Source organism: Neovison vison, chromosome 6, assembly GCF_020171115.1.
Source record: "Neovison vison isolate M4711 chromosome 6, ASM_NN_V1, whole genome shotgun sequence".
NCBI classification, from domain to species: Eukaryota; Metazoa; Chordata; class Mammalia; order Carnivora; family Mustelidae; genus Neogale; species Neogale vison.
Genome location: NC_058096.1, coordinates 207,726,295 through 207,751,935, shown reverse-complemented (window position 1 = coordinate 207,751,935; position 25,641 = coordinate 207,726,295). Strand labels below are relative to the sequence as shown.

The following is a 25,641-nucleotide window of genomic DNA, read 5'->3' as shown; positions in this document are numbered from 1 at the left end:
AAAAAGTTTTACGTGAACTTGCTTACTAAGGTGTAATAAACATACCAAAAATGCACAAATGTGTTTGGGTCCCTGAATAGTCAAAAAGTGATTATACCTAATTAATCACCATCCATACCGAGAGATGGAACTTCTCTCGAGTGTTGATTTCCTTTTGTTGCCTTGCTTGAGATGTGCTGACCTCCTTGAATTTGTGGATTGTGATTTTGAAGAGTTGTTCCCAGCCATTAAAATAAATATAAATATATATATACATAGATATATATATATGTATGTATATATATATATACATATATGTGTGTGTGTGTGTGTGTGTGTGTATATATATATATATATATATATATATATATATATAAAACATCCGCCTCCTTTTTGCCTTTTTTCTCTCCTAGAACTCTAATCACATGTTATGTAGCTCTTCTCACTCTATCCTCCGTATCTCTTAGCTTCTCATTTTAGGTTATCGATCTGTTTCTTGGCTTGAGGCTTCTCACATGCAAACCCATGTGGGGGCCGGCTCAGTTCTCAAGGGAGACCTTTCTTCATTCCAGTCAGTGCCAAGGTTCAGTTTTCCTCTGGGATGCCAAGGGAGCGGATCTATTATTAGTTCACAGAGGGCTCTGCCCTTTGCAGCCCCAGCCTTCTGGAGGGTTCTCGTACCAGGCCCCTCATTATGCACAGGTAGTGAGTTGTCTTGGCCCCAGGCACCGAGCACCCCGAAAACCAATGCTGTTTCACCTCGCTTGTCACATACCTTCAAGTCAGAGGTCAGACTTCAGCATTCTGCTGCTTCTCCTACCCTCTTGCTTGAGTGCTTTCTACTTTCTTGTCTGGTCACTGAGGCCTTTAAAAGTATTTGTTGTAACTATTTATTTACCTAGTATTTTTAGCTGTTTGCAAAGGGAGGATCAGTTCGGGCCACTGCAGCCCCAGGATGCCAGAGACAGAAGTGGTCAGCCATTCCTTCTTTCTCCAGTTTTCTTTCCCTGATCTCCCATCCGCTCACGGACACCTGGCAGTATGTCCACTTGTCAACCGACCTGCTCTCACTGCCGCCTTCTAGGGCTTCCGCTTACTTTAAACTGATCAATCCCTCCTCCGATTGTTATTACTTAGTTCCTCCGGTGAGTTGCTTATGGTGTGTGTGTGTGTGTGTGTGTGTGTCTTATTTTAATAAACATTCTTTGTTTCCAAGATTACCACCCAGATCTTCCTCCTACCCAGGGGAGCTGGGTGCCTCTTTTATCTCTGGCAAGAAAACCAATGTTCATTTTAAAGTCTGTAAGGAGGTCATGGTTTCAGTTCCTTGGGGATCAACTCTTCCACCTGGTGGGGTGGTACCCCTTCTTCAAGGCACCGGTCTCCTCATATATTCTGTAACTTTTGTTCGTGCGCCCGTCATGCGTGATGGTGTTGGTGCACACCGTGCACGCCGATTTTCTGTAGTCATACCGAGCTGTAAACGCAGAAGCAAATCTTTCCTCAGCTTTCGGGGTTCCCACTCTGTGGGGCCGGCCACATGCTAGTCCCAGCACCATCAAGAGAGTGGGAGCCTCGCCGGGAGTCTGAGGCATACGCTGCCACAGACCAGCACCCTGCTGTACAACAGTCCTGGGCCTGAAGCCCCTTCTCGTCCTTTATTCCCAGGAAGGGAAGGCCAGTCCCAGATGCCATGAGGCAGAGGGAGTCTGGCTCCAGCCCTGCCGCCCATGGGCAGGTGTGACCCCGGGTTGCTTGGGAACCAGAGTCCTGGGCCTGTCCACTACTCACCGAGCCACCTACTGCTTTGGCCCTCCATCAGACCTGCTCCCTTCCTGCACAGGTTACCTACTCAGGGTAGTTTTTAGATGAAAGCATCTGCTTCACTGTATGAACGTGCTGGTGTCGGGGCACATGCACTCACTTCAGCTCTGTGACCTGGGTCTTTGGCACTGTCCACCAGAGTCAGGCCAATGTTCCTCCAACTCAGCAGAGGGCAGGATGCACTGGGAGGACACCGGCTGGGGGTGGGACACACGAGGGGAAACCCTGCAGGCAGCTCAAGCGTGTTATCACTTTGGAGATGAAACTCTAGTTGGCCACGGGGACCAGGACTCAGTGCTGTGGCCAGTCACTCCGGATAGTCAGCTCCACAGACGAGGCTCATGATCCCAATGCCAGGACCCTGGGGACCTAGGGCCTAAGACCACACCCCAAAACCAGGCTCTAATACCCTAGTCTCTAGGAGCCACCCCCCAACCCCGGTGCAGGGGCCCCATCCCAAGGAAGCCACAGTCTAGCTCTGACGGTGACGCAGGAACAGGAACCGCTGGGGGTTGTGAGAGTGAGACACAACGGTGCCAGGAGCCTTGAATCTGGCTCCGCCTGGGACGGAGGCTTGCCAGGACCCAGCATACCCCCTCCACATGCCCAGCCTCTCCCTTCTCTCTCACACTGTGAGGGGAACCACAGAGGACCGACACAGAGTGGGAGCCTCTCCAGGCTGGCCAGACACTCCAGCAAGGCCCAGGCCTGTGGGAGGGCTTAGAGAAGCCTCTCAGACTCCCCCTGTCACCCACTGGTTTTGACATGACCTCCTGACTGGACCAGGACCCAGACTCAAAAGGTGGGGTCTGGGCCTTCTGCGCTCCTCCAGCCTCGACATGCCTGGTCCGACACAGGACTTCCTCGTGTGAAGCTTCAGCTCACAGCCGCCCTGTCTTGGGGCCCAAACCCACAGTGCCCCAGGGACCCAAAAATTATATAATAGGTTTCTGCCACACACATGGGTCTGCTTGCTTCTATTTCTAGGGATAAAAGAAAATTTCCAATTACACAAATATGTACAGACACAGCAAGCCCACGGGGTTGCTGTTGGCTCTGCCCCTCTCGGCATGGTGAGGGCCACTCAGGTGACAAGGAGCTGACCTCACCCCAAGCAAGGGTTTCTGCCTGGTGGGGCAGTGTAGTTCTGGAGCCAAATGGGAGGTGACAGCAAGCCCAGCCCCCACCTTTGCCCAAGGCCACCCGCCCACAGGACAGGCATGATGGTGGGGGTGGGGGGGATAAGGCGTGCCTCAGTCGGAGTCGCAGGCCTCTTGTTCCGTCGTAGCGTCCACTGCAGAGGCAAGGCTGTCCTCCTGGCCTTTTAGCCTCTCACCTGGGTGGATGACAGACAGAAGCAGTGGGGAGGGGCCCTGTGCTTGGGCCACCACCCAGAGGGCAGGGACCCCACCTTGCTAGGCCCTGTACTTACGGATCAGCTCGGCAATGGCCCTCTGGGTCCGCTTTTCTAGCTTCTCCAGCTTTTTAGCTACGTCTCTCTTGAGGTCCCTGTAGCAGGCAGGTGCGAGGAGGCCGGAAGGTGAGAGCTGGCTTGGCATGGCCTTGGGACCCTCCCCTCCCAAAGCCCCTGTGGTGGGAGGAATCACACTCAGCTGCCTGAGGAGACCATCCTGGCAAGGCAGCCAGGACCTTCCCCTCTCCGCCTCTGCACTCTCCCAAACCCGGCATCGGCCTACAGGCCCTGGCCCGCTGAGGCAGCAGCTGGTGTTGCAGACCCACTGACCATGGGCCCGAGTCAAGGTGTGCAAGGGTGGATGGTTGCTAAGGGTGACCCTCTTGGTTTGGGCTCACTGTGGGTCCTGCTCCTCCTCCAGCCACATGCTCACTCTCGCCAGCAGGGGCTTCCAGAAGCGCGCACACAGCCTACTCTCCCCACTCTGGGATTCCTAGGACGCACGCCCCATGCTTTTGTTTCAACAAATGAGAACAGCTTCAGTGGGGCCGTGCCTATCACAGGATTGCGATGCCAGGGATGCGGCCCAAGGCCAAGCAAAACAAGCCCAGGCCACGCGGTCCTCTCTCACCCTCTGTATCAGCCTGGTCACAGGGGCACTGGGGAAGGACACGCAGTCCCCTTTCACAGGAGAGGAAACTGAGGCCCTAGCAGAACAGGACAGGTGGTAGCAAACTGGGACAGAAATTGATGTCTGCCCTTCCCATCACTTTGCCTCTATCATGTGGCTCCGTGAGGGCCACAGCTGGCCTTGCTCAAATGCAACTATCTGAGGTGGGCTGGATCCTCGCCCTTGCAGAAGGGACTTCTGGAGGGGACGGCTGCTGCTCCCTCTCCCCAGGCCCCTTCCCACCCTCCAGGTGTTGCCCCCACAGGCCTCCCTCTCATGCTCCCTTTGTGTCCTGCCAGGAGGTTCTGCGGGCAGTTGTTAGCTCATGTAGCTGCGTGTCCACACTGTCCATCTCCCTGCTTTGAGGGCGGGAGAGGCCCAGCTGGAGGGCCGTGCCCGGCACGAGTGGCCAGTCAGTCCAGGCTAGTCCTACGTGGCAGCGCTCACCAGTCAGGCTTTCGGGGCGCGAGGTTGGCCAGGTCCTGAGGAGGAAGCAGACGCATGTCAGGACTGGAGGGGCCCAGCCCCAGGGCACAGAGGTAGAAAGCGGAAAACATGGGAGGGAGGGAGAAGAGGGTCAGGGAAAGTGGGGTGGAAAGGGAATAACAGAAGTGGAAAGACAGAATAAACAAAGCAGAAGAGAGGAGAGCATGGGGCAGGGAGAGGGAGCAGAGAAGGGCCCCCAGTGGGCTCGCGGAGGACTCGGGACGCTCACCACTTCCTCAATGATGGGCTCGGGCTTGGCGGCCTCCAGCTGCTCCTTCACCTTCTCTTCCACTAGAGGGTGCAAGACAACCACACAGGCCGGTCGGAAAGGTGCCTCCATTCAATGGGGCACACCCTGCAGCCCGGGGAAGGGGGAGAGGGTAGGGGCGGAGACCCACCCATGGAGACCTTGGGCTTTCTTGGCCCTCTCGCGGGGCTCCCAACCTCCAGAGACTAAGACTGCAAAGGCAGCCCCGGAGGAAGGGCGTGGGGTTCCCAGGATGAAAGCAATCCTGGGGTGAAGGAGGGCCCACGGGACTGGACCACTAGAAGAGACAGCGCGCAGACCTCCAGCCAGGACGCACGGCTGGTACTCTCCCCTGCTGGGAAATGCGAGCACTGCCTGAGTATTTCCACAGACGGTTTTGTGAAGAACCAGGAGACCAGCTTTCCCATACTCTAAAGAGGCTCCTGGGCTCTGAGGGTGTCCTCTGGGCCCTGGACTGGCCGGGACCCAGGTGTCTTTTCTTCCCATCCCACTTGGATGTGTGTGACCTGGGGAACAGCTGTCCTCACGCACCTCCCAGCTACGCCCCGTGGCTGACCACGCGTAGGGCCTATGGGTGATGAGACCAGGAGGGCCTTACCCCCGTGGGGACAGAGACCAGGAGCGCTAAGGACAAGTCTGGGCTCCAGGAGCTTTCTCCGACCCCCATCACTGTGGCCACGTGCTGCCTCCTGGCCCCTCAGCCCTGCCTCACTTCCCTCCAGACACAGGTGCTGACCCAGTGGCATGGGACCACTCCCCGCCCCCTCCCTTGTCCAGCCTTACTGTCCCCATCACGGCGCGGCCCACACCATGAAGCAAATCACCCGGAAAGCAAGTGAATCTCGGGGCAAACAACACGGGGAACCAGACTGAGCTGTGACTGAAGGGGCAACACTTCACTATTTTCAAGATAAACCATTACTCATTTATAACTTGGAGAATTCAAAACTGGTAACACAAAGGCTAAACACAGGGCCAGGGACCCCCGGGGTAGGAGGCGCCCGGCATCTCCAGTGTGCAGCCCTCCCACGAGCTCCTGGCTACTGAGCCGCTCCCTACACCGCGGGAGACGGGCCGCCTCGGGGCCGGACCCTCGCCTGCCAGCACGAACGCCTGTCCCTTTCTCTGTGCCCGGCGGGTACCTGAACACTCTGCTCTTCTTTGGGGTCTCACTCGGACCCCCAGGTGCTCACAGGACCCTCCCCACCCTTCCCGCTGCCCTTGCCATCCCAGGGCTCCAGGGCCACTTCCGTCCCTCAGCCCAAAGAGGTCCTCCCAGGGGATGTGGCCTCTTCCCTCGCAGGTCCCCGGAAGGCCCTTGGGTGCCCTGAGTGCCTCTGCTGTCGTTCAACATGGGTTATGCCCCACAGCCGTGAGATGGGGCCGGAGGCTCCTAGAAGCCCGACTTCAGCCCTGGCGCTGCTGGTTATTTCCCAAGGGATCACGACATCTGCTGAGGCGGAGGCATCAGGGGCGTCTCAGAGCAGAGGTGGAGTGACGCAGCCCACCTACCTGCGACTGGCTTGGCCGGGGGCACCCGCCTCCTCTTCAGGTCCTCATCCTCGGGGACATAGTTCCGCAGCCTGAGTTCCCTATGAGAGCAGACAACAGGCCGCGATGCAGCCGAGGGCGTGGCCACCTCGGTCACCTCCAAGGCCGTGCATCAGACCCTGAGGAATCAGATTCCTCACGGGAATCAAACTGTGAGGAAGCCACACATGCTGGAGTCTCTCGGGAGACAGCCTGGTGAAGAGGGAAAGCACAGGAACAGAAGACTCATGGGGACAGGCCCCGTCTCTGAACCTCAGTCCCATCCCCTGCCAGGTAGCAGCTGGGCGGGCCACTCTGTCCTCGCCCAGAGCTGGGGCCGAGGAGCCTTGGAGAGCATTCATGGGCCACCCGTCCCCGAGGAGTTCCATTTGACAGTTAGGGGACCTGAGGGTCCGAGAGGCTGCACCACTATCATGAGGTCCCACGGCAGTGGCTGCAGCGTGACTTGGGAGTCAGGGCCGGAGCTCCTGGACTGAGTTTCTCCTAAGGGACAAAGCCTGGTGGTCACCGGGTTCTCCAAGCCCAGTCTCCTCCTCAGAGTCTCTGAGGTCGGGAGCCGCTGGAGCAGAACTCAGGTCTTGGTGGCAAGGGTGCACCTGTGCTAGGGCAGGCAGCAAGGGCGGAGGACAGGAACAATGGTGTGTGAGGCTGAAGAGCCAGGCCCACCAGGACAGCCAGGAGAACAGCCCAGCCCCAAGGCCGCAAGAGCTCCTTAAAGTGCTCCTGGAAAGACCCTAAGAGCTCTGTGACAGCAGAGGAGCCACAGGGGGGAAGAGGGCCAGGATCACAAAGTGGGCCTGCCTGGCCAATCCCCTCGGGCAGGGTGGGCCACACCATGAACTTGCTGGGGCCACCCTGGCTCAGCAGCTCATCCACCCGACGCCCCCACCGAGAAGCTTGCCTGCAGCAGAAGTGGCCCTGGCCAAGCCCACCGGGTGGCAGAGCAGTTCCTGGGGGCTGCTGCTTAATAAAAACCAGAGACTGTGAGCCAGACCATTTCAGCTCTGAGGAAGCAGAAGTGACCCTGACACACCAGCCGGGGAAGCCTGGGCTGGGGGTCCTCCTTCCTCACTACCTCTTCTGAGCCCCTCAAGGACTACTGGCCCCTCTGAAGTCCTAGACCTCCAGGATAGGGCCTGTTTCCCCAGCAGGAGAGCTCCCACTGTCCATCACCTACGGAACACTGCCTATACCGGGCAAAAACGCCACTCACATCCCTGGGCAGCAAGCTTTTCTAGAGCCAAGGCAGCAGATGTCTGTGGCCATACACTTAGCAAGCGGCAGTGGTCTGAGTTGGGGAGCTCTCTGATGCCAATCATCCCCTAATTCACCAGCCCCCCCCCCAGTGCCCTTCTCTGCCAGGGCCCTGAGGGGCAGCGCCAGCACGGCCTGCATGCAGAAATCCTGCCACCCACTCCCACAGGCCGCCTCCTCTACGGAGCGGGGAAACCCCCCCTGTCCTCTACCCGCTAATAGCTCCCTTGGGCCCACTGGCAAATGCCACGGAGGCACCAGGATAGAAAGCCATGAGTGATTTGGTGCAGGTACTTTCGTTCACAACAGGGTGGGGAGAGAAGCGGAAGAGAAACTGGGTGTGGGCAGAAGACTGCAGGGGTTAGTGAGAAAGAAAACCCCTATCACTCTCAGAAACCAGCTCCAGGGCCGTGTGAGAAATCAGCAGGCAAGAGCGGAGGCCACTGGGAACTGTGCCGGGACTCACGGCAAAAGGGAGTGCCCACACCCTGGCCCCCTCGCTGTTCAGGCTTTGGAAGACACTGGAACGGGGAGGACATGGCAGGGGGACAGGGAGAGGCAGCACAACAGGAAAGAGCAGCACGGCCAGGGGGCTGGCCACCCAGCACCCCCATGTCCCGCAGCAGCCCCGCTGCCTGCTGCCCCCGCGTCCCTGGAGCTGAGCACGGGTCCAGGAGTCACGGACACATGGGTCACTGTGGGACTGTTCCATCTGGGCCTCAGTTTACACATCAGTAAACAGTAAACTTGATACTGCCCAGCTGTTCAAGCTAGGTCCGAGCTCTCCTTGCTTGACTCTGTAAGACCTAATGAAGAGACTGCCTCTCGCTAATCCCCAGTTAACTAGCCTTCCCCTATGCCTATCACTGACATGGGACAAGAGCCTCTGGGGCAGGTCATGGGGGCAATGGGTTCCGCTCAGGGCCTGGTCTTTCCAACATGGGACCAAGGTTTAACCGCCTGCCTCTGCAAACAACTTGAAAAACCTGACAACAAGGGCACCTGAGTAGCTTGGTCCGTTAAGCGTCTGCCTTCAGCTCAGGCCATGATCCCAGAGTCCTGGGATCGAGTCCCATATCGGGATCCTTGCTCAGTGGGGAGCCTGCTCTCCCTTTGCCCCTCCCCCTGCTCATGCTCTCCCTCTCAAATAAATAAATAAAATCTTTAAACAGCAACAACAGGGGCGCCTGGGTGGCCTGGGTGGGTTAAGATTCTGCCTTCAGCTCAGGTCATGATCTCACAGTCCTGGGATTGAGCCCCACATTGGGCTTGCTGCTCAGCAGGGTGACTACTTCCCCTTCTCTCTCTGCCTACTTATGATCTCTCTGTGTCAAATAAATATATAAAATCTTTAAAAAAAATCCATTTGTTAGCTTGGACAAGTATCTGGGCAACCAGGACTGGAGGGGCTGCGATCACGGGGGCGGGGGCAGTGCAACAGGTGAGGCTGACCCTGGGCACCTCTTTTCCCTTAAAGCACCCACTTACATGCAGAGGCTAAAAAGCGGAGACCCCAAGCAGATCTTCCCGCCAACCAATGGGCTGAAGAGACAGAAGTTTGCATCAGTGCAAGGAAGGAAGCCTCTTCCTAAGTCCTGAGAGGGTGAGTGAGGGCATCCATAACCAAATCACCTGCCAGAAGCTGGAATACATTTTCTCCGAAGAAAATAAATGATTTAGAACCCCAAATTATCCCCAGGACTTTTCATATACAACATCCAGGATTCTACCAAAGTCATGGGAAAAAAATAAATAAATAAAGATGCCAGAAATACACCCAAAGGAGATTCACTTCATTCATTTCACTAGAAATGAAATACAAAACAAATTAATGAAAGTTTGGGAAGGCCTCTCACACAATGGAGAACTGCAGCAGAGAATGTGGAACTGTAAAAATTAATCAAATGGGAATTCTACAACTGGAAATCTAACCAAAGCTAAAAGAGCTCAATAAATGGGTTCCACTAGAGCTTAGAACAACGAAAGGGGGGATTAGGGAACCACAAGGTAAGTCAGAAAATATCCAGACCAAGACATAGAGGAAAAAACATTGGGAAATATGAAAAAGAACAGGACAGATTCATATGATGTGGTAGAAAGAGCTAACATAACCTGTAACGAGAATCCCAGGAGCAATATTTAAAGAGATAATAACTGAAAATTTCACAAAATAAGTGGAAAACATTGAGCCGAGCCACACACAGATGAAAGAAACACTGGGAACTCCAAAGAAGAGCATAGTCAGGCAAATCATTATCAAACTACTCAGTGCCAAAGATAAATTCTTAAATTAGGTAGACACGTGGCCTTCAAAGGAAAACCCAAGACGAACAGCTGACTTCTTGACAGAAACAATGGAAACCGTAAGACAATGGAGTGACACATGGCCAAGGCCAGGAGTCATGAGAATGTTGCACCGGAGTGATACATCGAGATAAACCGGCCTTCAAAAAGGGGCACCTGGGTGGCTTGGTCAGGTAAGTATCTGACTCCTGACTTTGGCTCAGGTCATGATCTCAGGGTGGTGGGATTGAGCCTGCCGTCAGGCTCTACATTCACTGGGAAATCTGCTTGGGATTCTCTTACCCTCTCCCTCTACCCTCCTAGGTGCTTGCGTGCTCTCTCTCAGATAAACAAATAAATCTTTAAAAAAAAAAAAAAGACTTCAAAGAAAAACTAGCAAAATTGGCCATCAGGGAATCTGTCAACAAATACTAAGGGGAATGCTTTTGACTGAAGTAAAACCATTTCCTTCAGTCAGTTGCAGAAGGAATGTAGAAGGAATTGCAGAAGAAATGAAATGCATGAGACAGAGTAAATATGCAGGGAAATCTAAAAGAATACTGACTGTACAAAATACTCATAATGACTCCTGGGATCGAAAATGCAGCATTGGGGACGACTGGCTGCATGAGAAATGGTATGGATTTTTTTTTTTTTTTTTAATTAGACTCCATATCCAACATGGGACTTGAACTCATGACCTGAGATCAAGAGTCAGACACTCTACTGACTGAGACAGCCTGGTGCAAATGCCCTGGGCCACCCCCAGGTCCCTCCATGTGGGCAGCCATCGTCTGAGCTGAGCCTATCTCTCCTACAGAGCGGGCGCAGACACAGAAGCCATCTGGGTACCCCCATTTTCACCCTCTCTGATCCAGTGCCCCCTGTGTCTCCTAAACAAGGCTCAGCCTCTTCACACAGTCCTGATCGCATTCCCTATTGGTCCCCACAGCCTACTTTCCAATCAAATGTCTCCTGGATCACTGCCAGCCCGGTCTGCTACACTTTCCTGCCCCTGGGCTTCAAGACCTAACTCAATCAGATGGCATACTGAGCAGCCCAAAGATGGCCATCCACCCCAAGACACAGCAGACGACTCCTCTCCTGTGCTTCCCCTTGGCCCTCCATTGCCCTCCCCTCTCTGCAGCAGCCCGCACACCCCATGCACGTGGCCCTTTCATGGCTGTCCCTCACACCCTGCCCTACAAGCTCCCAGAAAGTCAGCTCCAGCACTCCAGTGCCAACTCACATTTATCTCCACTCCACAGAGGAATTCAGGGAGGGCATGTGGTTGGCGGCCTGGGGCTCTCTGGGCCTTATAGTGCTTGTGAAGCAGAGAATTTGTGCCCAGGAGATTCAGACAGGGCAGGAATGTGGCCAGGCCAGGGCAGCCAACTCCTCAGGGCCTTCTGCTGTGTTTGTAAGCAAAGCAAACAAACGTGATACCCACGTTCACATCCTACGGAGTCCCCTTAAACAGGGGAAATACCTGTTTCCACCTTCTCTCCTCCACTCCCTCCCTGGGTATCTGAGGAGATCTAGCAAGAGCCTGAGCAGGATCAGTGACCACCATGAGGTCTCCCTCAAGGCCAGCTGCGGGGACCCCGGGTGTGGGCTGGCCAGGGAGATTCTGGGGAAATCGCCTCCCACACATGTCCCTCAAGAGAAGGGGGAGGAGAAAGTTGGTATTCTCTGTAAAATATGAAAATCTGCCCAGAAGGAGAGTTCTAGAATGTCCGCGTTAAAGGAGGTTTCCAGATGATCTGGAAGGTCCAACCCTTTCACTGGCAAACAGGTCTCAGAGAAAGCCTACTGCTCATGGAGGGTTCTTAGCCCTCGCCTACTTTGCCCTTATCCGTGCTCCCTGCCTTACCCTCAGGGACACCAGACTCTTGTCTCACCCCTTCGCCCTCAGCCCCTGCCCTGGGCCCTAAGAACACAGCCCACCCCACCCAGCTATCTAGGTCTCTCCTGCCAACACAGGCTCCTCCAGAACCAGAGAAAGGTGGGGAGGGTCTCGAAGCTCTCCTCCCAGTAGCTGAACAGAGGGCAGGCCAAGCCCAAGACAGGCCTGGGAGGTCCTGGAGGCCAGCCCTGGCTGAAGACAGTAGCTCTGACCACAAACGGCTTTCAGCTTGCACATCCGGGGTCTAGAGCCATGGGCCTCTTCCAGGGACGGATGGACACACACACACACACACACACACACCCAACAACCTTCTGTGTGCTTTGGGTTCTGCACACGCACGCTCACCCCCATGTCTAATGTAGACAAGGCCTGGTTTGTGGCTACCAGAGGCCAGACCCCTGAGGCCCGTGAAAACAAGGTGACAAGCAACTGTCCCAAACAGTTCACAAGTGCTCCGGAGGCTGGTGGTCACTTCCTTCCAGACAGATTAGAGTGTTCAAACCCCATGACCTGATAAGCCTGCTCTGGGGAAATTATACCGTAGAAATAGGACCAAAACAGGGTCAAACAAAACCAAATGTTCCACACAGAAATGCTTCTGGTAGCATCATCTGTTAACAACCCCAGGCAGACACTTCTGGGCTCTCTTCTGGCGGAGTCCCCCAGAGGACACTGCAAGCACCCTGTCCAGACAATGGCCATGATGGGAGCAGGGGGCGGGGGAGTGGTCCAGCTCAGGACAGTGTCATCAGAACACCCGGAAACTTCCCTAGAAGTAAAGTACAAGGTTGGTATGGAACACGGACACTGGAAACAGATGGACTGTAGCGATTTCTTGTTTGGTGGTTGCTCAGCAGTTTAATTCGGGAAACTTGATGGTTGGCCTGATAGCAAATGAAACTTTTAAAGAGCCCAGCACCTTCCCCACTCATGGGCAGAAGACACTGTACTCCAGCTGTCCTCCCAAAGGGCACCGCTGGCCACACTATGGGGACAGGTACAGACAGAGGGCAGTCAAAGACCACCCCCCCCCCCGCCAGCCAACCTGCCCCAGGCCTCCTGTCCTACTGACAGAGAAAGTGTGGCACAAGAACAGACCATGTGCTGGACAGGGCCACATCCCACGGACAAAGCCTCTCATGTGACCCCTGGCCAAAGATTCGTCCGAGGGCTTCAGGGAAAGGGGTGGGAGCTCCCGTATCCACTTGCCCTTGATGTCCAGCCCCCACCCCAAAGTGCAGGGCAAGATGGATGGGACGATGCTTCCTTCTCCACAGGAACACCCTCCACGTGCTGCCTCTTAGGACTGCCCTTCAACGTCAGGTGGTTACCGATACTTCCCAGATGTGGAAAACAGTCCACACAGAGACTCATGGATGTGCCCAAGAGCCTCAGAGGGCGGGAGAAGCCAGAGCCAGAATCCCAGCCCAGGTGTCTGGCCTCAAGGCAGACCCCAGCCCCCCTCACCAAGTTCCTTAGGGACCTGCAGTCACGTGGAAGAGGAAAGGCCAGCTGACAGCAGGCCCAGGAGTCCTGCCCAGGTCGGCAGCTGGGTCAGCCTGCGCTCCGAGCCCTCTGTGTTCGTGAAGGGAAAAAAATCATGCTGGCCATTCCCGCATCTTCTCACTCTCTGGAGTGTGGCCCACAGCACCATTCTTGAAAGCCCTCCTCCCTCCCTAGATCCCATCCTCCCAGCTTCCCAGCCTCCAGGACCCTCCCTCAGCCCCTGACATTACAGTGGGTCACAGGCATTAGAAAAAGGGGCTTTAGAAATCTAGAACAGAAAGGCAGTCGGGCCTTGTCTTAAAAACAGGGCAGTCAAAAGCACCAGGGCTGGGCAGGGGTGAGAAGCCCCACCCAAGTTCACCCCACTGTGTCAGCCCCAAGGCCACCAAGGGTATCAGGTGTCCAGTCCCTGATGGTTCAGAACAGCCAGCAGCTGGCCAAGGCCATGCCCAGGGCCAAGTACAAGTTAATTCAGGCCCCTCTGCCCAGTTTGAGCTGCCAAATCTGGCTTGTGTGGTCCATACCCACTGCCACCCAAGACTCTGCAGGGCCCAGGCCACATTCCCTAGACTTCCAGACTGGGCTCCGTACCCATCCCACCTTTCTGAAAACGCAGAGCTGACGGGCATCTGAAGTACTAGAAACAGATGATATACTGAAAATCAAGGACTGAAGAAGAAGCGATGAGCAGTACTCCCTCCAAAAATCGTAAGCAGCCACTGAGTTCGAAGAAGTGTATTTATCAAAAGATGATCAGAACATAGTGTGTGGAAAAAGGTCACAAACAGCAGGAATCTGTAATTTCAGTACTTTAAGTATCAATTCAAATCTTAAGAGAGGAGACAGCAAAGGTCTGGGCAGCCAAGCCAAATCCTAAAGGGCACACAGGATGAGACCTGAACTGGCCACACCGGCTGTCTGGGGACAGAGGCGGTGGGGGGCGGGGGGGGGATGGGAACCTGCATAGCCCACCGCCTCCCACCCTCCTGGGCCCCACCTGTCCCACAGGCCACGCTGGGGAGGTAGATGGTGCTCAACCCCACGCGGCTGCCCCGGGCTGTAAGTCCCGACTGAAACCTCTTCTCGCCACACTGCTGCCCAGCCTCCCTGATGCCCACCCCACCGGCCCCAGCCACGAGCCACGAGCGCACACGGGCCAAAGGCCCCCGGTCCCTCCGCATCTGGGAGAGGCGCGGAGGGCGAAGGCGGCAGAACAGAACAGGCAGGGCCCTGGGAGCTTGCAGGCAGAGGGGCTGGGGAGGACTTCCAGCGCTGGACCCCTTCCGCTCAGCTGGGAGATCGTGGGCAAGTCGCTTCACCTGCATGAAGTGAGGTTTCCTCACCTCGCAGTCGGACCACACCTGCTCCCGGAACAGGGAGGGGGATTTCATGAGAAGGGCTTGGGAAGCCCTGATGATCACGACCGACAAGATCAGGGCTTCTTCCCAGGCAGAAAGGACCCAGCCACCCTCCCGGGTTCCCCTGCATGGAAGGGAAGCGACTGGCCTGCTCGAATGATGAACACCTCCTTCTTACACCAGTCCTCTTCCTGATTCACTGTCCCTCGACCCAGGGCCTACTCCAGAGTGGCAGGGCCAGGAGAAGCAGGGTGACCCACGGAGCCACAGTCCATCCCACTGCAAGGGACCCGGGCCCAGAGCACATGGAGGTGACTCAGGAGGAGTGGGTGAGAGCCACCCCGAGATCACCACGAGAGTGGGATAAAGGTGACATCGTGGCTGTGCAAGCACAAGACACTGTCCCAGAGACCCAGCTCGCAGACGAGAAGGCCTGACACTTGCCAGCCTGCAGGGTTCGGGCACTGGGCCAGGCTCGGGCTGGGCCTCAGCCGGGGTGGGACCTCTCTCCACACGGAGCTGCAGAACTGGTTTTCCATCCTGAAGAACGAGGGCTTGGGGCCCAGTTTCTTCGGTAGCAGCCTGTGACACCCAGTCCGGAATGAGCGACTGTCCCTGCGTGGGGACTGCTCCAGCTGGGGGCACACCTTGATCCGGAGGAGGAGGGAGGAGCTGGTAGCGGGGGGCTGAGGGTTTGAGGCTTGCTTGTTCAGGCATGCAACAAGACCCGCTCTCCTGCCCCGGGCCCGCTAGGGTGTGCAGCACCTCTCCCTCCTCCCCGCTGCCAGCATGGCTGTGACTCTCCGCTAAAACCCTCCCCCAGACACCCAACTGTGGCACACGGATCAGCTGACTTGCCCTCAGGAGGAAGTGACCAAGGCTTTAAAAAAAACCATAAAAGCTGACAGAAAAGCCCCTCTCAGTGGGCCAGTTTTCCAGGGCTGCCGGGTCCTGTCTTACCAAGGCCATAAGCAAGGGGCTGTGTTAAGACAGGAGTCTCAGGGGCGCCTGGTGGCTCAGTGGGTTAAGCCTCTGCCTTCAGCTCAGGTCATGATCCCAGGGTCCTGGGATCGAGTCCAGCATCAGGCTCTCTGCTCAGTGGGGAGCCTGCTTCCTCCCCTCTCTCTGCCTGCTTGTGATCTATCAAATAAATAAATAAAATATTTTTTAAGAAAGAGAGAGAGAGGAGCCTGGGACGCCCCTCAGAGTCAGCTACAGGGAGGGTGGCTGGAAGAGAGCGGTTCCAGCCCAGACAACAAGCAGAGGCCTTCTGGGAAGGCAAACACGGCTTCCCTTCCCACGGGGCCTGGCTTGGGCTGGTCTACCTTCAAGGGACTGACTCCCCACCCCAGTGGATTTGCTTGTATGAGGACAGGGCAGGATTTATCCCGGAGAGAGTCATACAGATTTTAAGAAGACATAATGGATCTACAGATTCCATGCAATTCCAATCAAAATCCTAGCAAGCTTTTTAAAAAATAGATATTAACGAGCCAATTCTAGTTTATAAGGAAAGGCAAAGGAACCGGAAGAGCCGAAGATTCTGAGAAGTGTCCTTAGGCAAACATGCAGGAGCCCAGGCAGAGAGGAAGAGGGGTGATTCTCCAGTCTGGCAGGCAAGGAGTGAGGTCCCTGGGGTGCCCGCCTCCGATCCTGCTGGGTGCTCCCGTTTCCTTGGCCTCCTGCCCCACCCCCACACTGCACCTGCCAAATGATGGTACACAACGGCTTCGCTGAAGCTCACCTGTATCGGGGAGGGGTGCGGGGGGGTGTCCCATGAAAGACTTGAATGATTCATTTCTCAGCCTTACTTCTTCTCTCATCCACCCCGCCGCTGTCTCTCCAACCACTGCCGCATTTGCCAAATGACCACAGCCTGTGTGAAAGTTCTGCCTTCTCCACGCGTCTGGAGTCCCTCAGTTCTCTCAGGAGAGCCTCAAAGTGCCTTCTTTCTGCCCAGAGCCCAGCATAAGCCAGACAGAAAGTGATGGTATTTGTTGCGCTCATCAGAGAAGCGAGTGCTATTGTGCTCCCCCTCTTTCTGCCGGAGATACTCGGGTGAGGCTCATTAAAGCAACGGGACTGGCCAGGGCCACAAGGCTAGTACCTGGCGGGCCTGGCCTCCCACCCGGAGCTGCTCCCAAGCCCTGAGCTCCCTCCATCTCCCTGGTTTCTACAGTTTTGGGGCCCCGCTGCTGAGAACGGTCTCAATTTTTCTTACTTTGCTCAGTCGTGTCTGTGTAACCAGAAGCACATGATGAACGTCCGAGAAGTCCATCTGGAAGTTCATCACCACCAGCCAGAGACATGGGCAGCCCCCATAAGCCTGCGCAGCACCTACACGGCCACCCTGCTCTAGGGACCTGTACGAAGCCTGCGCTGGGCTTTCCAAGCCATGGGTCAGAGGGTGTCTGTCCTGCCTCCCCAATAAGAGGTTACCCCACTCACCCTTCCACCCTGCTGGCTCATGCCTCTGAGCCTTCTCTGCCCAAGTCCTACCCACTAAGATTCCAGACCCAATGCAAGAGGAATGTTCTCCGTAAGGCCTTGTCCTGCTGCCCCTGGCTGAAGGCAGCCCAGAGTGGGCCCTGCGTTCCTCTCAGGACACTTCAGAAGGGCTGGAGCCCACAGAGGTGCCCATCTGGCACCTGGGCTCAGAGAGGGCCGACCTGGACCAAAACAGACTGTTCTTACTTCCCAGGAGCCAAGGAAGCAAAGATGCTCACCCCACCCCCGCCCCCGTCCTCGGTGGAGCTGGAAGGTGGCCCCTTCTCCCCACTGGCAGAGAGGGCCATGGCAGGGGCTGGGGCTTAGAGGCTCTGTGGAGTGTGCTCCCAAGCCATAAGCATCCTGCTGGGAGTCCCTTTCCAGATTTCGGGTACCGATGAGGACAAAGGTCCCCTCTTGCCTAGGACAGACCCAGATTCTATGGCCTCAGGCTCTTCCTGGAAAGCCCAAGGCCACACCCCAGACCCTGCAGTCTGGGCTTAAATCCACAGGGGTCTGGCCATTTGGTACAGGGACTACTAAAGCTCTCCCTGCCCTGCCCTCCCGAATAACCTGGATGGCCCCTTTGCTCTAAGCCTGTTCAAGTCAGGAGAGTCCCCTTTTCCTGGGGGGCTACAAATTCAGGCACAGCTCCACGCTTGGCTCAGGCGGGGCTTCCTGACAAGGCAGTGATGAGCAGCAGAGGGACCAACACAGAGCCATGCTCCTGATTCCCGGGCCAGACCTGTCCCCCACACACCCTGCCTTATAGACGGCGGCGTCAGAAAAGTGGGAGAACAGGATGGAAGTAGAACTCAATTCAGTGTCCCACAGGTCTGGTCTCTGGGCAGCTCTGAGCGGGTCTTCCTGCCTCCCCTACCGGCCCCCACAGGCTCAAGAAAGGACTTCAGAGGGGTCTCAGGCTTTGCCACAAATGACTCACTAAGGCCTAGAAGGTGAACCAGGGCTATCTTACCCAGAGCTTTCGCACAGGAACCTGGGGCCCTGCGGCCCTCTCTTTTCACACTGTTTTTGTGATGAAATCTCTCAGGCACACAGAAATAGAGAATAACACTACACTTGTGCTCTCTTCCTCAACAAAAGCAACACTGCCGTTTTTTGAGACAGGTTTGTCCCCCCCCCCCCGGGCCTTTTTGTTAAAGGAATGGTGTATCGTGGCCGGTGAAAGCCTTTCCCTAATCCTGTCTCCTCCCGGCTTCCCAGCAGCTAACCTGAAGGTGGGAGCAGGTGCACGTCCACGGGCATGGCCCCATTCCCGTGGCTTCCATTCCACTGCCCTCTTCCTAGTCTATCCCTCTCCAGAGAACATGTGCCCCATGAGGGCAGGGGCGGTGTTTTGTCCACAGCCACCTCCCAGGCCAAATCAGGGAAGCAATCAAGTCAGGACTTGTGGAACGAGTAACACCTCCATTATCGTGTGGGTTTCTGAATTTCATACGAATGTTCCTGCCCTGTCTGTTCTCAAGGCCAAAGCCTGCTCTTCTCTCCGTCGACACCATGTTCGAGATTCAATCACACGACTCAACAATCAACTGTTCTACCGTATGACCCTGCTCACCACTGACCCTTCTCTTTCTCTTCGAGGAGGAGGGGGATGAGAGCACTGAGGTCCCAGCAAAGCGAAGACAACCCAGAGATCAGGACTCTAGGCTCTAGCCAGCGATCCACTGAGAACCTAAGTAAGAACAAACCAGCAGAAAACCACAGGTTCCCCCAGCAGGTCCCACAGAACAGGGGAAACCGTGCAGGTATGCACCCCCAAACCACACATGTGAGGTCACCTGGCAAAAGAGCAAGGACGCAGCCGTCATCTTGGGCACCACTGAGGGCCCCCTGAGGTGCTGGTGGAGGGGCCAGACCCAACAGGGAAGCCCAGCACCTAAGGTGGCAGGGTCCCAGCACCACCCACCTCTCAGCACAGAGCCGTTCCCATCTCTGATGAACAAGTGAGGGGGCAAGGACCCTCTGGGGCTGCCTGTGAGGGCGGTGTGAACCCCCTCTGTAAATGTGCAAGTCACACAGGTGCACACACACATGCACACACACACGCACAAGCACACACACACATACCCTGGGGGATGAAGACGCCCCGTCTGGTTTGAGATCAGCTCCAGATGAGGGGCCCGCCCCCGGGGAGGTTCCCCTCACACTGGTAAGGTCAACATAAGGCCGTGGCATCAGGAAGTCCTGCTCCCTCCTCTGGGGAGGGTCCCCCCTCTCCGGCTATCCCCCCCTCAAAGCACAGCCTGCCCGGGGAAGTTTTCTTCAGACATCAATATCTACTACCCGACGCAAGCAGACGCCTTCAAGCCCTGGGCCTTGAGGAAGCTGCTCAGGACAGAGGACATCAAGGTGACCTGTCCATTCAGAGACCAAGTCTGATCCCAAGCACAGCTCCCCGGCTGGCCTTGTGGCCTGAGTTCAAGGCTGGGCGTGGGAGGGAGGGCACGAGACCCTGGAACTCCGGCATGGAAGTGCTGGGCGGGCAGGAAGGCTCTCCCCAGCTCATGAAGACCAACGAGCTCCTGCCCTCCCCACACCGCGGGTTTGCCAAGGTTTCACAGGTACTTTTGAGGCAAAGCAGCCCCCGAGCTGAACTCCACAGGAAAACTGACCCGTGGAAGGTAGAGGGGAGAGGAAGGCGAGGACAAGGAACCCAGGCTGGGAGAACAGCACACACAGAGGGCACCTTCAGGAGATGCCGAAGGGCCAGAGGGGTTACAGGGAACGGGAAGGGGCTGGATGAGGCCGGGTAGCCCTGGCAAAGCGAACACGCCAGGCACGGTTTGGACCTGATTCTGCAGGTGCTAGGGAACACGCCAGGCCTGTGGTCTGGAGAGGAGAGATAAACCTTAACGAGGGTTGGGAAAAATCTGTGGGTGGCCACGTAAAAGCCAGCTGGCCAGTGGGGGAAAGGGAGCAAAGCCTCCGACTGGGGGGAAGGGCGAGCTTTTCACACCTGTACAAGGCAGCCGAGGGGCGGCGGGGGTGGGGGTGCGGGGTGGGGGGCACAGGGCACGGGGGTAAAGACTGTCAGCAACGAGGTAGACGACATGGAGCTGCACACGGGCCTCACCTGTGCTTCTCGCCTTCCTCCTCCCCTTCTCTGAGCTGCTTGGTTTTGGGCTCCCCATCTTCCTTGTCCTGCAAAAGAAGGGAGAAAACCACTTGCTCAGATGGGCGCTCTTCCCCTGTCCTTGATGCCCAGGGAGCTGGGGAAGAATGGGACTGGGAGCTCTGCCCTGTGCTCCCAAGAGGCTCAGCAGCCTCTCACCCTGGCAAGGAGCAGCTTGGTGTCGCAGCCCCCGACAGCTCCCGAGTGGCACACAGCACCGGAGCCTCACTGCCCAGCCTTCAAGTCCTCCCCTGCCCCCACCCACCGCCCACAAAACTTAGCAACCGGTGACCCCAGCCCGGACTAGGCACATGGTGACCCCCACAGAACACATGCAGGAGGAGCCAGGTTTGAGTGGTGAGAAATGCAGGTGGTTGGTGATCCCCCCCACCCCCCGCACCCTGGGTCTGGATGGAGCTGCCCGCCGAGCTGAGAAAGGCAGTTGAGCTGGGAAGGGCAGTCACCAGTGACCAGGGTGGGGCAAGAGCTTGGGCCTCCAGGGCTCCCTTCCAGGCCAGTGGACTGGTGTTCCTCCAGGAACAACTATTTCCTTACCTTAAGGGGTAACTAATTCCAACTAGAACCAGGCTTAGAATAAGACTCCTGCCGTGTATTCAGGGGATGGAGGGAAGGAGAACTAGTTTCAAGTTTTTATGGGGAAAATGTCTTCTTTTTTTGTTGTTGTTTTGGCTTTTTTTTTTTTTTTTTTTTTTTTTGCCTTCCTCTTGCTGCTCCCCGCCGGCCCCGCCCCGTCTCTTGGTAAGTCTCAAACCTGACATAGCGTACTCATTCTCTGGGAACACCAGGGGCCACAACAGAGGACAGCACCATGCAGCTCCAGCTACAGAAGCAAGTGACTCCCTGAGCTTTCTCCCTGACTCCGTAAGATCAGACTGGCCCTGGGCACAAACGGACATGCAGGGTGTGCACCCATGTCTGTGCTCGAATGCATGACCATGTTCTCAGTGCACGTGCTGGGGCACTCCGGGGTCCCCGTGCCTGCCAGGACTGGCCCTCCAGTTGGGGGGGGGGCATGTCACCGTGCACTTCATTACTGGCAGCAGCGTGCCTTTGCCCATCCCTCTGGAATAGCGTTCTGAGACATCAGTAAGGCACTGCCATAAGGAGGTCGCTTTGATGTAAGCAAGAGCTAGAGGGGTGCCTGGGAGGCTCAGCTGGAGGAGCACACGACTCCTGCTCTTGGGGTACAGACCTCATGTTGGGTGCAGAGGTTACCAAAAAAAGGGAGGGGAGAAAGGAACTAAAAAAAAATTTTACCATTTGCAAAATGGAACTAGAATGGAACTAGAGAGTATTATGCTAAGAATAATAAGCTCAACAGAAAAAGACAAATACCATGATTTCACTCCTATGTGGAATTTAAGAAACAAAACAGATGAACATAGTGGACAGGAAAGAAGAAATAAAATAAGATAAAATCAGAGAGGGAGACACACCATAAGAAACTTAAAAAAAAAAGAATATATATATTTTTAAATATTATATTTATTTTTTATTTGACAGGCAGAGATCACAAGTAGGCAGAGAGGCAGACAGAGAGAGAGGAGTAAGCAGGTTCCCGACTGAGCAGAGAGCCCAACACGGGGCTCAATCTCCATGACCCGAGCGGAAGGCAGAGGCCTCAACCCACTGAGCCACCCAGGCACCCCCCCCCCCAAAATTATTTATTTGACAGAGAGAGAGCACAAGCAAGGGGAGCAGCTGGCAGAGGGACAGGGAGAAGCAGGCTCCCCGAAGGAGGAGGGAGCCTGATGTGGGGCTCGATCCCAGGACCCCAGGATCATGACCTGAGCTGAAGGCAGTTGCTTAACCAACTGAACCACCCAGGTGCCCCACCATGAGAGACTCTTAGCTCTAGGAAATGAACTGAAGGCTGCTGGAGGGGAGGTGGGTGGGGGACGGGGTAACTGGGTGAGGGGCATTAAGGATGGCATGGGATGTAATGTGCACTGGGTGTTTTAGGCAACTGACGAATCACTAAATTCTACCCCTGCAACTAATAATACAATATATGTTACCTAAATTGAATTTAAATAAAAATTTAGAAAAGGAAAGAGCTAGAACAGACATATAAATTTTAAGTGAAACATCTACGTGTGCTGTGCTAACTCTCCTTGAACTTTGCTCGTGCCACGGACAGCTGCCTCCCTGAGAGCAACATCTGCTCCATGAATCCCTTCCCAACAGTGATCACCATGGAGACCTGAGAACAACCAGACCCCACCATTCCTAGGCCTCACGCTTGCAAGGAAGGAGAGCCCGGAAACCAGCCTGGAGGCTTTTGGCCCAGAGAAATGCTTTTATGATGTGCATGGATCAAGATAAGCCCTTGCTCTTTCAACCCCGAGCAGCCTAGTCTCAGGGATGAAGAAGCAGGAACGAGCGACCACATGAGAGGTCCACGTGGTTCTGCAGGGTGGGCTGGGGAGGGATAGACAGAATGTGGGGGTGGACAGGGGCGCAGCTGGAGCACAGGAAGGTGTGCTGTGCAGAACACCCAGGTGGCTGGAGAAGCAGGCCTTGGTGAAGGTGAATGCTGGTCAGGCTGGCGAGGCAGGTGGGGCCAGTCACAGAGGGCTCTGGCCAGTGTCCTAAGTAAGGCACTAGGAGCCAGAGGAAAGGCTGGGGGAGCTGTTGGCAGAAGGACCTTTCCTAAGAGCCTGGCCACCTCGCTGGACAAGCAAGCCCCGGGCAGAGAGGCTCTCGGATGGCGATGGCCAAAGAGGGAAGGGAGGACAGACAGAGTACAAATTTTTGTTTTTTAAGATTCTATTTATTTGACAGAGGGAAAGCGACCGCGCACAAGTAGGCAGAGAGGCGGGCAGAGAGAGAGGGAGAAGCAGGCTTCCCACTGAGCAGGGAGCCTGATGTGGGGCTCGATCCCAGGACCCTGGGATCATGACCTGAGTAAAAAGCAGACGCTTAACTGACTGAGCCACCCAGGTGCCCCCAGAGTACAAATTCTTCAATGAGAAACAAGCTAGGGTTCTCTGTGTGGCCTCCAGTGCTGTGGGGGCCTGGGCGGGACCTTCCAACGGGTGCACCCCTCCTCTCCATTATGAAATGCCAGCAGATTAAGCAAGCCATAAGCCTGAACAGTCAAAAAAAAAAAGTTCCTTTCCAACTGCCCATGAGCAGACTCCCCAACCGCCTGCCTCCCCCTGGTGAGTAAGGACAGCGACGGAAGGGCAGAGAAAAAAGGCTCAGTTTTCCCCGTGCGGGCTGGTGGGCAAACCCAACGGAAGGCATCTTTCCATGGGGTTCTGTTAACCTGGACCAGCTGGCAGAGGAGGGTAGGGACGACAGGACCGGCCCCCGGGAACCAGTCCTCGGCAAACACTGTGCCCCTTCTCGGCAGCCACCGCGGCCACCACAGTCCTGGAGTCCCAGAGATACTCGAGTGCCGTGGCGCAGGCTGGTTATTCATTAATGAATGAGAAAACACGCACCCAACTCTGTGACATTTTTTAAAAAAGCCCAGCTGTCCAGTGGGTGGGCTGCACCATTAACTGCCCGCAGCGTGAGGTTAAGGACGGCCCCGGCCTGGGCTGCTGGAGGAAGAACAGAGACGCGTGTGGGGCAGGAGCAGGGTAACCCGCAAAAGGCCGCAGAAATGCGAGCCTGAGGCGCGCTCCTGTCTTCCCGCTCCACAGCAACTCGGGACAGCGAGCGTTCGAGCGTTCGTGAGCAGGGAAACAGCTTCTGGGTGATCCTGGCCTCGGTCCCCAGGCAGAGCATTCATTACCTGGGATGGTGGCAGGAGGTGGAGACCACCCTCTCGGCCCACCCCAGCCTGAGGGACTCAAAGGGCCCCCAGGGCTGTCTCCCAAGTCTTCAGTTCAACGCATAGGGAGCCTGGCGCATGGCCATCAGAGAAAGGGAAAAGTTTCGCCCGAGGGCACAGAGCCTGTCCCTGGCGGCTGCAGGTCTAGATCAAAGTCTTTCTGACCCTGGCCCTGTGTTCTCACCACTGAGACAAATGAGAGATAGTGGAAGAGCGGTACTCAGTTTCTAAAAATATCTCTGACCCCAGCCACCTCTCCTCTGCTCCCCCGCCGGTCAGGTTCAGCTCTGGTTCAGCCCTGACTCTGACAGGCTGCAGCCAGCCCAAGTCCAGGTTCAGGCCGTGGCGTGCACCCTCCGAGGGCAGGCGGGGCCTGAGGGGCACAGCATCCCCCCGAAATCTGGAGACACCCCATCTACCCCAAGACAATTAAATCTGACTCACTGCTTAACCCCTCCCCACACACACCATTCCCCATATCTCCCACCTTTCGCCCTCCTTCCCAGTCTCTGTTCTCTGGTCCTTGCCTTCTCCCACGCTGCCGCCAGAGGCACCCGTGCAACCCAGCCCACAGCTGTCTCTCCCCTTGCCTCCCAACCATGCCAGGCTGCCAGTCTGCTGCCCCACTGCGCCAGAGAACACAGCTTCCTGGGGCACTTCCCTGCTTTTCCTCTTCCACCTCCCCGAAGTCTGTCTCCACTCTCCCATTTGTGTCCCAGATGCGGGTTGTATCACACCACTCCTCTGCTCCTCAGTTCTCGCTGGCTCCCCAGGCTCTCAGGACAATAGCCATTCTCCTCCAGGAGCAGCCTCATAAGGCCCCAACACTAGCCCTACAGCCCACTCACACTCGCCCCTGTCCAGACTACCCTGCCCCTACAGCCACTGTTTCTCAAATCCTGACATGCCCACTCTCATAACCCCTAAGAGAACCCACCCTCTGACCAATTCTGGAGGTCAGCTCAAAAGCCACCTCCTCCAGGGAGCCTCCTGAGGTTCCCCGACAATATGCGAGTCACTCCTCTGGGCCCGGTCATGTAGTCATTCCTGTTCCTGTCCAGGCCTCCCTCAAGTCCTTCATATCTTCCTCAGTTATGGGGGCATCTCCTTGAGCTCCTGCTGGGCTGGACTAGACAACCGTCATCACCCGTCTGCTAATTTAACTACTCTTTCTACCAACTCCAGAAGAGCCAAACTCTTGGAAACAGTGGTGGCGGAGGGCAGGAAAGCCACATCCTGGACTAGGGTCCTCTTGCCTGTTCCTGGAAATGCCTCCCACAGCCTGCAGGGGGAAGGGGTCTCTGATGCAAGACTTAAGGGGCCTCAGAACAGACCCACCCCAAACAGAGACCAACGGAGCTGTTTCAAACTGTTTGAAATCCTTCTGCCAGAAACCATATTTCTGCAAATAAAATAAGGGTTGTGCAAGATCGGTATTACTTCTTCCTTAAATCTCTGATAAGACTTCAGTGAAGCCATCTTGGCCCAAAGTTTTCTTTGTGAGAGTTTAGATATGGGGCTTTATAGATTTTCTATTTCTTCCCGTGTCAGTCTCATTAATTTGCATGTTTCAAGGAGTGTCCATTTCACCTAAGTTACTGAATGGATTGGCATAAAACTGCTTACAATACTCTCTTATTTATTCTCTTCAATGTCTGTAGGATCTGTAATGATATCCATTGATGCTGACAACCTCTCTGCCTTTTTTCTT

General features: G+C 55.7%; 1 protein-coding gene across 1 annotated transcript in view; it reads right to left on the bottom strand.

Annotated features, from left to right (window-relative positions):
* Positions 1-855: 855 nt before the first annotated feature.
* The window catches only part of CCDC12 (coiled-coil domain containing 12), a 53,533-nt gene continuing 28,747 nt past the window's right edge, over positions 856-25,641 (bottom strand). Inside the window, exons 2-8 of the mRNA XM_044253711.1 lie at positions 20,087-20,154; positions 6,154-6,233; positions 4,603-4,664; positions 4,335-4,369; positions 3,236-3,312; positions 3,056-3,139; positions 856-1,456 (exon numbers count right to left, since the gene is read on the bottom strand). Of these exons, the coding sequence (XP_044109646.1) occupies positions 3,057-3,139; positions 3,236-3,312; positions 4,335-4,369; positions 4,603-4,664; positions 6,154-6,233; positions 20,087-20,154 (405 nt within the window). The 3' untranslated portion in view covers positions 856-1,456; position 3,056. The remainder of the gene's footprint in view (positions 1,457-3,055; positions 3,140-3,235; positions 3,313-4,334; positions 4,370-4,602; positions 4,665-6,153; positions 6,234-20,086; positions 20,155-25,641) is intronic.